This window comes from Zonotrichia albicollis, chromosome 3, assembly GCF_047830755.1.
Source record: "Zonotrichia albicollis isolate bZonAlb1 chromosome 3, bZonAlb1.hap1, whole genome shotgun sequence".
Lineage (NCBI taxonomy): Eukaryota > Metazoa > Chordata > Aves > Passeriformes > Passerellidae > Zonotrichia > Zonotrichia albicollis.
The window spans coordinates 1,516,348-1,530,187 of record NC_133821.1 but is presented as its reverse complement, the minus strand read 5'-3'; the positions used below and the strand labels follow the sequence as shown (position 1 = coordinate 1,530,187).

The window sequence follows — 13,840 nt, the reverse complement described above, 5'->3', positions numbered from 1 at the left end:
TCCAGGGCCGCCGGGACCCAAAGGAGACCGAGGCACGGAGGGGATGGAGGGGGAGCCCGGCCTGCCCGGCCTGCCCGGGGTCCGAGGTAAGGAAAACATTCCCGGTGTCCATAAAACCCCTCCCAAACCCCATCCTGAAATATCCCGGCTGATCCAAACCCACCGGGGCAGCCCCCGGAGATCCCCACCCATCCCTTGGGATGTCCCAGCTCCTGAGGGACACCAGGATGGATCTGCTCTCCTGGATCCCAGAACATCCATCCTGGAGGGAAAATCCTCACGGCCCGCCCGGCTCCAGGAAATCCGTGCTGATATTCCCAGATTTCCAGGGTGTCCCAGCCAGGCTGGAGCAGGAATTGGCCACCCCATTCCCAAACGGAGCTTTCCAAGGCACCAGGGCTGGAATTGCTGCTGGATCCCTCTGGCAGATCCCAGGAACCCATCAGAGGGGCCTTGGCTCCGAGATTTTTCCAGAATTTTCTTTTTCTAACATCAGCAATTCCAATTTCTCCACCTCCTCTTCTTAATTGCATTGTTTTGGGAGGAATTGCATTGGAAGCCACCAGAGAACATTCCCACCCTGAGGAAGACTTGGCTCCAGCTATTTCTGGTTTGAAGGAAACCTGGGAATGCTGCTCTGCTTCCAAGGGCTGGGAATGGCACGGAGCAGGGCAGGATCCCCCCGGGGACGACTTTGTCCCGTGGAGGTGACGGGATCCATCCTGCCTGGAGCCGGGATCCGCTGGGATCCCGCAGGATGGAGCTCCAGGGCCAGGACCAGAGCCAGGTTTGGATCCAGATCCAGGTCCAGGAGCCGGTCCAGGTCCAGGTCCAGGTCCAGATGTGGATCCAGATCCAGTTCAAGGACTAGATCCAGATCCAGATCCAGATGTGGATCCAGATCCAGCTTTGGACTCGTACCCAGGTTAAAGTCCGGGTCCAGGTTTAGGTCCAGATCTAAGTCCAGGTTCAGGTCCAAGTCCAGGCCCAGATGTCGATCCAGATCCATGTCCAGTTCAACGTCCAAGGCCTGGTCAAGGTCCAGGACCAGCTCCAGGACCAGATTCAGGTCCCAGTTCAGATCTGGATCCACATTCAGATTCAAAACCAGGTCCAGATCCAGGATCAGGACCAGTTTCAGGTCCAGCTCCAGACCAATCCCTGTTATCCCCTGCTCCAAACCCACCCCACAGGACTCTGGATGTAAGAGGCAGGTCCAGACCAAGACCCAGACCCTGACCCAGATCCAGATCCAGACCCAGATCCAGATCCAGACCCTGACCCAAATCCAGACCCAGACCCTGACCCAGATCCAGATCCAGATCCAGACCCTGACTCAGACCCAGACCCAGACCCAGACCCAGATCCAGACCCAGATCCAGATCCAGATCCAGACCCAAATCCAGACCCAGACCCAGATCAAGACCCAGATCCAGATCCGGGTCTGGGTCCAGGTCCAGGTCCACACCCAGGTCCCGGTCCAGACCCACACCCGTGTTGAGATCAAGACCCAGACCCACATCGAGATCCAGATCCAGATCCAGACCAGTCCCAGGCCCAGACCCAGACCCATATTAAGATCTAGAAACGAATCTGGGTCCGGGTCGAGATCCAGATCCAGGTCTGGATCTGGGTCCAGGTCCAGGTCCAGGTCCAGGTCCAGGTCCAGGTCCAGGTCCAGGTCCAGGTCCAGACCCACACCTATGTTGAGATCCAGACCCAGATCCAGATCCAGATCCAGACCCAGATCCGGATCCAGACCCAGATGTGGATCCAGATCCAGATCCAGACCCAAACCCAGACCCAGATCAAGACCCAGATCCAGATCCAGGTCTGGGTCCAGGTCCAGGTCCACACCCAGGTCCCAGTCCAGACCCACACCTATGTTGAGATCAAGACCCAGACCCACATCGAGATCCAGATCCAGATCCAGACCAGTCCCAGGCCCAGACCCAGACCCATATTAAGATCTAGACACGGATCTGGGTCCCGGTCGAGACCCAGATCCAGGTCTGGATCTGGGTCCAGGTCCAGGTCCAGGTCCAGGTCCAGGTCCAGACCCACACCCATGTTGAGATCCAGACCCAGATCCACATCCAGATCCAGATCCAGACCCAGATCCGGATCCAGACCCAGATGTGGATCCAGATCCAGATCCAGACCCAAATCCAGACCCAGACCCAGATCAAGACCCAGACCCAGATCCAGATCCGGGTCTGGGTCCAGGTCCAGGTCCACATCCAGGTCCCGGTCCAGACCCACACCCGTGTTGAGATCAAGACCCAGACCCACATCGAGACCCAGATCCAGACCCAGACCCATATTAAGATCTAGACACGGATCTGGGTCCAGGTCGAGATCCAGATCCAGGTCTGGATCTGGGTCGAGATCCAGATCCAGGTCTGGATCTGGGTCCAGGTCCAGGTCCAGGTCCAGACCCACACCCATGTTGAGATCCAGACCCAGATCCACATCCAGATCCAGATCCAGACCCAGATCCAGATCCAGATCCAGATCCAGACCCAGATGTGGGTCCAGATCCAGACCCAGACCCAAATCCAGACCTAGACCCAGACCCAGATCAAGACCCAGACCCAGATCCAGATCCGGGTCTGGGTCCAGGTCCAGGTCCACACCCAGGTCCCGGTCCAGACCCACACCCGTGTTGAGATCAAGACCCAGACCCAGATCCAGATCCAGGTCCAGGTCCAGACCCACACCCATGTAGAGATCCAGACCCAGATTCACATCCAGATCCAGATCTAGACCCAGACTCAGACCCAAATCCAGCCCCAACCATTCCAATCCAGGCCTGGAATCCTCTGCTCCAAGGATTCTGAGGCCCTGTGACCTTGCTGGGGCTGCTTTGGGCTCAAACCCTGGGATTTTGGGATCGCTCCTTCCCCGGCCCGGCCCAGCGAGGCAGAGCCAGCCTGGAAATCCGATCTGCCTGGGCCAGCCCCTCCAGCTGCCCCCGTTCCTGCTCCCTCCAGCTGGAATTTCTGGCACTGACGGACTCGTGGCTGTTTTTCTTGGGTGTAACAACCCTCGGAATTGTATTGGCTCTTTTCCTCGGTTTTCCCTTTTTTTGTTCCCCATTTTTTTTCTTGTTCAAACAGAAAAACAAAGCAATCCCAGGAGGGTTCACCTTCGGGAAGAGCCACGATTTTTAGGTCTTTTCCTGGAGTTTTTCGGGATGCAGGCACCACCCTTTGGATCTGAGAAGGTTGGGCTCAGGTGTATCCCTGGAAAATCCCATTTTTCATGGAAAATCCCCTTTTCCATGGAAAATCCACCCTCCTGTCCCTGCCCCACAGAAATCCAGGTCCTGATCCCTCCTGGGGATGGACACAGCAGGGAAGGATCGGAGCTGGGGATAATCCCTGCTGGAGGAGAGGCTGGAATTCCTCCTGGAGGATTTTTTCTCGTAAACCGGAGGAAAATCGTGGCAAAGTTTGGAAAAGCCCGGCCCAGGAGCAGCGGTGACCAGGGAATCCAGGGCTCCCTCCATGGGGACAGACCAGGCTCAGATCCTGGTGGAGCTTCGGATCCAAGCCCGGCTCAGGTTTGGGATGAGTCCCTGCTGGATCCATCCCGTGGGATCATCCCCAGGTCCCAGCAGATCCCATCTCCAGCACAGGGTCCCTCCTTCCACGCTGGAGCCAGACCCGGATCCAGGTCCAGGACCAGATGCAGGTCCAGCTCCAGAGCCAAGTCCAGATTTCAGATCCAGACCCAGATCCAGGTCCAGTTTCAGGACCAGGATCAGGTCCAGGATCAGATCCACAACTGGGTCCAGGTCCAAACCCAAGTTCAGATTTCAGATCCAGACCCAAGTCCGGGGACTCAGGACCTGATTCAGGCCCCAGGACCAGATCCAGGATCAGATCCACCACTGGATCCAGGTCCAGACCCAAGTCCAGATCCAGACCCAGATCCAGGTCCAGGTCCAGACCCAAGTCCAGATCCAGATCCAGATCCAGGTCCCAGTCCAGTTTCAGGATCAGATCCACCACTGGATCCAGGTCCAGACCCAAGTCCAGATTTCAGATCCAGATCCAGGTCCAGTTTCAGGATCAGAATCAGGTTCAGGACCAGATTCACAGCTGGATCCAGGTCCAGGTCAAGGTCCAAGATCAGAACCAGATCCAGTTCCAGGACCAGGATCAGGTTCATGACCAGATCCAGATCCAGATCCAGGACTGGATCCAGGTCCAGGACCAGGAGCAGATCCAGATCTGGGTCCAGGCCCAGGAGCAGGTCCAGGTCCAGGACCAGGACCAGGACAAGGAGCAGGACCAGGACAAGGAGCAGGACCAGATCTGTGTCCAGCCCCAGGTCCACGTCCAGGAGCAGATCCAGGTCCAGGTCCAGGTCTGGGAGCAGATCTAGATCCAGGACCCGGACTAGGAGCAGATCCAGATCTGGGTCCAGGTCCAGGAGCAGATCCAGATTCAGATCCAGGATCAGATCCAGATCTGGGTCCAGATCCAAGTCCAGGCGCAGATCCAGATTTGGGTCCAGGTCGAGGTCCAGATCCAGGTCCAGGTCCAGGTCCAGGTCCGGGTCCAGATCCAGGTCGAGGTCCAGGTCCAGATCCAGGTCCAGGTCCAGGTCCAGGTCCAGGTCCAGGTCCAGATCCAGGTCGAGGTCCAGGTCCAGATCCAGGTCCAGGTCGCGGTCCAGGTCCAGGTCCAGATCCAGGTCGAGGTCCAGGTCCAGATCCAGGTCCAGGTCGCGGTCCAGGTCCAGGTCCAGGTCCAGGTCCAGGTCCAGGTCCAGGTCCAGGTCCAGGTCCAGGTCCAGGTCCGGGTCCCACATGGATGGAGGTCACCTCCAAGGTTTGGATGTGTCCCCTGTGAAGCATTTCCCAAACTCCAGCCCAATTCCCACCTCCCAGAGGTGGGGAACGCTCACACCAGGGTGTTCCATCCCCTGCTTCAACAAACACCCACCCCCTTGGACAACACGGGTCCTGGAGACCTGGGGCTCACGGGGGGCACATCCCAATTCCTCGGGGTGGATCCTGGTTTCCCTCCCTTGATCTCCAGCTTTGGAGCCCAATTTGGCTCCACCCCAGCCTAAGGATGCTCAGGAATTCCTTAGCACCCGGATAAATCCATCCTGGATCCCAGGGAACCGCGGGATGGGACTGTAAGAGCCGAAATGAGGGATGCGGGACTCCAGGCATTTTTCCCCCCTGTTATTTTTCCATTCAAATTCCTCTTTCCCATTTTTTTGGCTCCTGATACTTTTCTTTTGATTACAACGCATTATATATTTTTCTTTTGGTTACAATGCATTATATATTTTTCTTTTGGTTACAATGTGTTATATTATTTTCTTTTGGTTACAATGCATTATATCTTCTTCTTTTGGCTACAAATGCATGATGTCTTTTTCTTTTCGTTACAAATCCTTTGTATATTTTTCTTTTGATTACAATGCATTATATACTTTTCTTTTGGTCACAATGCATTACATACTTTTCTTTTGGCTACAAATGCATGATATATTTTTCTTTTGGCTACAAGTGCATTATATACTTTAATTTTGATTACAATGCATTATATATATTTCTTTTGCTTACATTGCATTATATACTTTTCTTCTGGTTACAATGCTTTATATATTTTTCTTTTGGTTACAAATGCATTATATACTTTAATTTTGATTACAATGCATTACATACTTTTCTTTTGGTCACAATGCATTATATACTTTTCTTTTGGCTACAAATGCATGATATATTTTTCTTTTGGTTACAAATCCTTTATATACTTTTCTTCTGGTTACAATGCTTTATATATTTTTCTTTTGGTTACAAATGCATTATATACTTTTATTTTGATTAAAATGCATTACATACTTTTGGTCACAATGCATTACATACTTTTCTTTTGGCTACAAATGCATGATATATTTTTCTTTTGATTACAATACATCATATAGTTTTCTTTTGATTACAGTGCATTACATACTTTTCTTTTGGCTACAAATGCATTCCTTACTTTTCTTTTGGTCACAATGCATTATATATTTTTCTTTGCTGAGCATCTCAATACAGCAGAACCAATCTATACCTTAACTTTTACCTACAGCCAATCATAACTGCTGTAATTACCATATTCATGTGCTGTTCTCCAATCACTAACAGTCAGTAATTACAGCTCAAGCCAGAAGTTATTTTTCAGTTTTCTTGCAGTGCAAAATTCTGAGAAAAAATTCTTTTTTTTCTACTTGTTTGCCTGTTCTGTTTCTCTGCTTGGTACAAACATCTTCTTGTTTGGGGTGGGTTTTCCTTTGCTCTGAGCCATAAAACCCCTTCTAACTAACACAGCCTTTGCCTCCTTGGTTATCCAGTGAGACTGGCTCAGAAAGTCTTTTCTTCTTATCAAAACTTGCTTTAATTTCTATTCCTTCTTCAGATTCTACATTCAAAAATCTTTCTGTCGAGCAATTCTTCTCTTCTCATCAAAACTTGCTTTAATTTCTATTCCTTCTTCAGATTCTACATTCAAAAATCTTTCTGTCAAGCAATTCTTTTCTTCTTACCAAAACTGGCTTTAATTTCTATTCCTTCACCCGATTCTACATTCAAAAATCTTTCTGTCAAGCAATTCTTTTCTTCTTACCAAAACTGGCTTTAATTTCTATTCCTTCTTCAGATTCTACATTCAAAAATCTTTCTGTCGAGCAATTCTTTTCTTCTTATCAAAAACTTGCTTTAATTTCTATTCCTTCACCCGATTCTACATTCAAAAATCTTTCTGTCGAGCAATTCTTTTATTCTTATCAAAACTGGCTTCCATCTCTATTCCTTCATCAGACTCCACATTTAAAAATCTTTCTGCCAAAAGTCTCAAATCTGTGAGACTTCCTTGTCAAACTCTCATCCTTCCCAGCGTGGGACGGACTCTCTGGGGTCTCACAATCCACATCGGGATTGTGGAATTCTGCCGGAATTGGCTCATTTTGTGTCCTGCTCCCCATTCCAGGCCTTCCCGGGGAGCGGGGCCCGCCCGGCCCGCGCGGGCTGAAGGGGGACCCGGGAGAGCTGGGCCCGCGCGGCCCCGCGGGAATGCGGGGATTCAAAGGTACGGACGCGGAATTCCGGCCGGGAATCCGGGATCAGACGGGCTCTGGAGATCCCGGGATGAGGGGCAGAGCCCTGGGAGCGGGACCAGGGCACCCTCTGGCTCGGGAAGCACCCGGATCTCCTGGAGGAACGGGAATCCCAACAATTCCTGTTCCAACTGACAACAATGGGGAATCCCAACAATTCCTGCTCCAACCGCGGAGGGAACGGATGGATTTGGGATGTCCTCCCATTCCATGGGGTTCCATGGGGCCTTCCGGGCATTGCTCCCATGCCTGGCTCCATCAGGGATTTGGGAATGATCTCCTGGTGTTTTCTGGGGATTCCTGGCCGGCTGCCGTTTCCCATTATCCCAGGAAAACTGTGGGAGTAGGAAGTTGGGATTTAGCGGGACACGGCTGTCCCTGGATTCCTGGCACAGGAAATTTCCAGCTGCAACCAAAACCGGGATTGAAAACCCCAAAAAACGCTCTTTGTGCCTCAAAATTCCTGCTGGGGAGGCTGGAAGGGGAAACACCCCGGGAAGAGCTGGGAGTTGTAGGGAACAGAGACCTGGAGGGGATTGGGATTGGGATTGGGGATGGGGATTGGGACTGGGATTCAGACTGGGTTTGGGATTGGGATTGGGATTGGGACTGGGATTGGAATTCAGACTGGAATTGGGACTGGGATTGGGATTGGGATTGGGATGTGGTTTGGGATTGGGACTGGGATTGGGATTGGGACTGGGACTGGAATTCGGACTGGGATTGGAATTGGGATTGGGACTAAGATTGGGACTGGAATTGGGATTGGGACTGGAATTCAGACTAGGACTGGGACTGGGACTGGGATTGGGATTGGGACTGGGATTGGGATTGGGATTGGGTTGGAAGGGACCTTAAAGATCCTCGAATTCCACGCCCTTCCACATCTCCCACTATCCCTGGTTGCTCCAGGAGGTTGGAAAACCCCTGGATACATCCCTGGAGCACCAGGAATGTCGGGATTTCCTCACTGGCTCCTTAAATGCAGAAAATGATCCCAAAAATCCCTGGCTGCTTGGGATTTGCTGGCCCGATGCCGGATTTGCTCAGCAAGGAATCACGGAATTGTTGAGGGTGGAAAAGCTCTCCGAGTCCAACCATTCCCACCCCAATCCACATCTCCGAGTGCCACATTCCCATGGATCTGCATCCTTTGGGAATGGGGGCTCCACCCCCTGTCCCGATGGTCTCTCAGGGCTTTTCCAACCTCAGCAATTCCATGAAAACCCCAAAGCCATTCCCAGATCCTGTCCCACATGGATGGGGGGGTCACTTCAATGGGTCCCCCCCAAAAATCAATCCCCACCTCCCTCCCCCCGTAGATCGGGAATGTCGGATCCAGGGCTTCATCCGAGCCCTTTTCCAATGGAATTCCAGCCCCCCTGGCAGCGATCGGGCAGTTTATGGGATTCTCTGGAATTTATGGGAAACAGACCCGGGCCCGGGCACGGATCCAAAGCCAGGCTTTGCCTTAAATCCCGGATTTCTGCAGGATCCTTCTCCAAGGACTTGGCAGGAGCCCTCGGTTCCTCGGGAATTGCATCCCAGGAATCCTGGGATGGGGTTTTAGGTGTGCAGGAGCCTCCTCATGGAAAATTCCAGGTTTAAACCCCTCCCGGAGCGGCTCCAACCTGGCAGAGGAAGGGCAGATTCCCAAGTCTTTTTCCTCTTTGGTATTTTCCCTTTTTCGATTGATTTTTCCTCAAAATCACCCCAATGGAGAATTTCTTTCCTCATTTCCAAATGGGAAAAATTATCCTGGGAAGTGAGGACAGGCCCACCCTCCCCAGTTTTCCACGGAAAAGGTCGTGCAGGGAAAACACTCAGGAGGAAAGAGTGAGAAAAATCCAAGGTGGGATCAGGAATTTTGGGATAAATTCAGTGGGAAAAGAGAAGATTCCTTCCAGATTTTCCCCAGGGTGGAGTTTTTTGGGAACATTCCCCGAGGCAGAACCTGCTTCCACCCAGAAAAATGGGATTGCTGCATCCTCCTGGGGCTTTTTCCAAGATTTTAGGATCCGTCCATCCCTGCGGATCCGTGGGAGGAGCTGAGGGTCTCTGTCACTGTGTCTGGGCCTACATTTTGTTCCCAATCCCCCAAAAAATTTGGGAAAACGGCCTGGAATGCTTTGATGCTGGATGGGGGAAAGCACCGGGCAGGACGAAACGGGAGAGGCTTTTCCCAAATTCCCAGCTCTGTCCCAGCCCCAAGGATCCCTCCAGGCTCTCAGGGAATTGGATCTTGGGAATTTTTGGGGTCTTCTCCAGCCCCAGCACCGGAGTCACCGAGTTATTCCCACCGGAAAATTCCAGGGAAGAGGGGAGAGATGAAGGAAGGAAGGAAGGAAGGAAGGAAGGAAGGAAGTGGCGGAAGGAAGGAAGGAAGTGGCGGAAGGAAGGAAGGAAGGAAGGAAGTGGCGGAAGGAAGTGGCGGAAGGAAGGAAGGAAGGAAGTGGCGGAAGGAAGGAAGGAAGTGGCGGAAGGAAGGAAGGAAGGAAGGAAGTGGCGGAAGGAAGGAAGGAAGTGGCGGAAGGAAGGAAGGAAGGAAGGAAGGAAGGAAGGAAGGAAGGAAGGAAGGAAGGAAGGAAGGAAGGAAGGAAGGAAGGAAGGAAGGAAGGAAGGAAGGAAAAGCTGGGGATTTGGGATTTCGGGATGGGAATCCTCTTCCACATCCCATGGTCCCAGGGTGATCCAAATACACTCTTGGACACTGCCAGGGATCCAGGGATTCTCTGGGAATTCCGGACTGCAGGAAGGGTCTCCCTTCCCTTTTCCATCCCTAAATTCCATAAAAATCCCTCGGGATGGATCCTGAGTGTCCTTGATCCCAGAATCCCGGAATGGTTTGGGATGGGATCCATGGACCTTCAATCCCATCCCAGGGACACTTCCCACCATCCCAGGGTGCTCCAAACCCACCCTGGGACACTGCCAGGGATTCTCTGGGAATCCCAGCCCAGCCAGGAATCCCTTCCCAAGATCCCACCATCCCAAGCTCCCCTTTCCCACTGGAAGCCATTCCCTGCCTCCTGCCCCTCCAGCCCTTGCCCAAATCCCAGCTCTCCCGGAGCCCCTTTGGGATGGGGAAGCGGCTCCAAGGATTCCCTGGATCCTTCCCTGATCCAGCTGCACATTCCCAGCTCTCCCAGCCTGGCATTGGATCCAGCCCCATCCTGATTCCTCCTTGAGAAGGAATTTTGGCATCCAGGGATTCTCTGGGAATTCAGGACTCCAGGAAGGGTCTCCCTTCTCTTTTCCACCCCCAAATTCCATAAAAATCCCTCGGGATGGATCCTTAGTGCCCTCGATCCCAGAATCCCAGAATTCCCGGGATCACTCCACCCTCTCCCCCACCCCATTTTGGGGACGAATCCCCCAAAACCCGGAATTGCCGCTTCCCAATCCCGATTCCTGGGTGTGACGAGCCGGGGCCGCTCCGTGATCCCGACCCCGTCCCGAGGCTGGAGCCGCATCCCTGGCCCCGTTCCCGGGAATTTCCATCTGGATCCCATCAGCTCCGTCCCACACAGCCCGCGGGAACGATCCCGCTCTCCCGGGGAGCGGGCGGGAATTTCCTGCCCGCCTCGGCCCTGTTGGGATCCTTTCCCATCCCGTGCTCTCCTTTCTCCCGCGATTTCGGGCGTTGTTCGTTGTTCCTGGAGCGTCCCCGAGCCTTCCCTTGGGATCGGGCCGGGCTGGGCCAAGCCGGGATCGGCAAATCCGGGCCTGGAAAAGCCGGGAATGAGGGAGGAGGAGGCGCCGGGAGAGCCAAGGAATGTGCGAGCTCGTTAGCGAGGTCATTAACGGGATATTAAACAATAATTGGGATATGGAATCATTCCCAGGATATGGAAATATTCCCGGGATATTAAACAATAATTGGGATATGGAATCATTCCCGGGATATGGAATCATGACTGGGATATGGAATCATTCCCGGGGTATCAAACCATGATTGGGATATTGAATAATTCCCAGGATATGGAATCATTCCCGGGATATTAAACCATGATTGGGATATTAAACCATGATTGGGATATTGAATAATTCCTGGGATATTAAACCTTGATTGGGATATGGAATCATTCCCGGGATATTAAACCACGATTAGGATATGGAATCATTCCCAGGATATGGAATCATTCCCGGGATATTAAACCATGATTGGGATATTAAACCATGATTGGGATGTTGAATAATTCCCAGGATATTAAACCTTGATTGGGATATGGAATCATTCCTGGGATATTAAACCACGATTAGGATATGGAATCATTCCCAGGATATGGAATCATTCCCAGGATATTAAACCGTGATTGGGATATTGAATAATTCCCAGGCTAATAAACCATGATTGGGATATGGAATCATTCCCAGGATATTAAACCATGATTTCGATATTGAATAATTCCTGGGGTATGGAATCATTCCCAGGATATGGAAATATTCCCGGGATATTAAACGGTGATTGGGATATGGAACCATTTCCGGGATATTAAACCATGGCTGGGATATGCAATCATTCCCAGGATATGGAATCATTCCCGGGATATTAAACCTTGATTGGGATATTGAATAATTCCCAGGATATGGAATCATTCCCAGGATATGGAATCATTCCCGGGATATTAAACCTTGATTGGGATATTAAACCATGATTGGGATGTTGAATAATTCCCAGGATATTAAACCTTGATTGGGATATGGAATCATTCCCGGGATATTAAACCGTGATTGGGATATTGAATAATTCCCAGGATAATAAACCATGATTGGGATATGGAATTATTCCCGGGATATGGAATCATTCCCAGGATATCAAACCGTGATTGGGATATTGAATAATTCCCAGGATATTAAACCTTGATTGGGATATGGAATCATTCCCGAGATATTAAACCACGATTAGGATATGGAATCATTCCCAGGATATGGAATCATTCCCGGGATATCAAACCGTGATTGGGATATTGAATAATTCCCAGGATAATTTAAACCATGATTGGGATATGGAATCATTCCCAGGATAATTTAAACCATCATTGAGATATTGAATAATTCCTGGGATGTTAAACCATGGTTGGGATATCAAATAATTTCTGGAATATGGAATCATTCCAAGGATATTAAACCATGATTGGGATATTGAATAATTCCCGGGATATTGAACCGTGATTGGGATATTGAATAATTCCGGAGATATGGAATCATTCCTGGGATATGGAATCAATCCCAGGATATTAAACCATGATTGGGATATTGAATCATTCCTGGGATATGGAAAAATTCCTGGGATTTTAAACCATGATGGGGACACTGAATAATTCCCAGGATATTAAATCACGATTGGGATGTGGAATAATTCCTGGGATATTAAACCATAATTTGGATGTGGAATAATTTCCAGGATATTAAACCATCATTGAGATATTGAATAATTCCCGGGATATTAAACCATGATTGTGATATGGAATAATTCCTGGGATATGGAAACACAATTGGGATATGGAATCATTCCCGGGATATTAAACCATGATTGGGATATTGAATAATTCCCAGGATATTAAACCATAATTTGGATATTGAATCATTCCTGGGAAAATTTAAACCTTAATTGAGATATGGAATCATTCCCAGGATATTAAACCGTGATTGGGATATCAAATCATTCCCAGGATATTGAATAATTCCCAGGATATTGAACCATGATTGGGATATCAAATCATTCCCGGGATATCAAAGCACAATTGGGATATCAAATCATTCCCGGCATATGGAATAATTCCCAGTATATTAAATCATGATTGTGATATGCAATAATTCCCAGGATATTGAATAATTGCCCGAATATCAAACAGGCAGGAATGTTTATCCAGCTGCTCTGACCCCCTGGCATTGCCCTTTTCCATGGACACCATTCCATGATTTCCTGGCACTCCCTCAGGGATTTGGGAATCCCCAGCCCGACCCCCAAATGAGGCGTTTTTAGCCCCAAACGGGGTTTTCCACCCCCAAATCGGGAATTTCATCCCAAAATCCAGATGGGATTTATGGGATCTGCAGTCAGGAATTCCAGGAGCGCCAGGCCTTTGTGTTCCCTCCGCCACAGGACGCGTTCCCAGAGGATTTTTTGGGATTTCCCATTTTTGGGAGCAGGGATGGGAAATGGGATATTGGGAGTGAGGGGGTTTTGGGGGAATTTATTGGGAAATGGGATATTGGGAGTGAGGGGGTTTTGGGGGAATTTATGGGGTCTGGAGGGGTCAAAGAGGGATGGGAATTTCTGGGAACATATGGGAATTTATTGGGATTTCTGGGGGTCCAGGGGCACCAAAGAGGGATGGAGATTTCTGGGAATTTCTGGAAATTCCTGGGGATTCCTAGGAATTTCTGGGGGTCCAGGGACACCAAAGAGGGATGGAGATTTCTGGGAATTTCTGGAAATTTCTGGGGATTTCTGGGAATTTATGGGGGTCCAGGGGCATCAAAGAGGGATGGGAATTTCTGGGAATTTCTGGGAATTTCTGGGAATTTCTGGGAATTTATTGGGATTTCTGGAGGTCCAGGGACATCAAGGAGGGATGGGAATTTCTGGGGATTTCTGGGGATTTCTGGGGATCCAGGGACATCAAGGAGGGATTGGAATTTATGAGGATTTAATGGGAATTTAATGGGAATTTATGGGAATTTAGTGGGATTTATGGGGGTTCAGGGG

General features: G+C 50.2%; 1 protein-coding gene across 1 annotated transcript in view; it reads left to right on the top strand.

The window, feature by feature from the left end:
- SCARA5 (scavenger receptor class A member 5) overlaps positions 1 to 13,840 on the top strand; it is a 38,979-nt gene that overhangs the window by 18,665 nt on the left and 6,474 nt on the right. The window contains exons 5-6 of the mRNA XM_074536356.1: positions 6 to 86; positions 6,999 to 7,097. Of these exons, the coding sequence (XP_074392457.1) occupies positions 6 to 86; positions 6,999 to 7,097 (180 nt within the window). The remainder of the gene's footprint in view (positions 1 to 5; positions 87 to 6,998; positions 7,098 to 13,840) is intronic.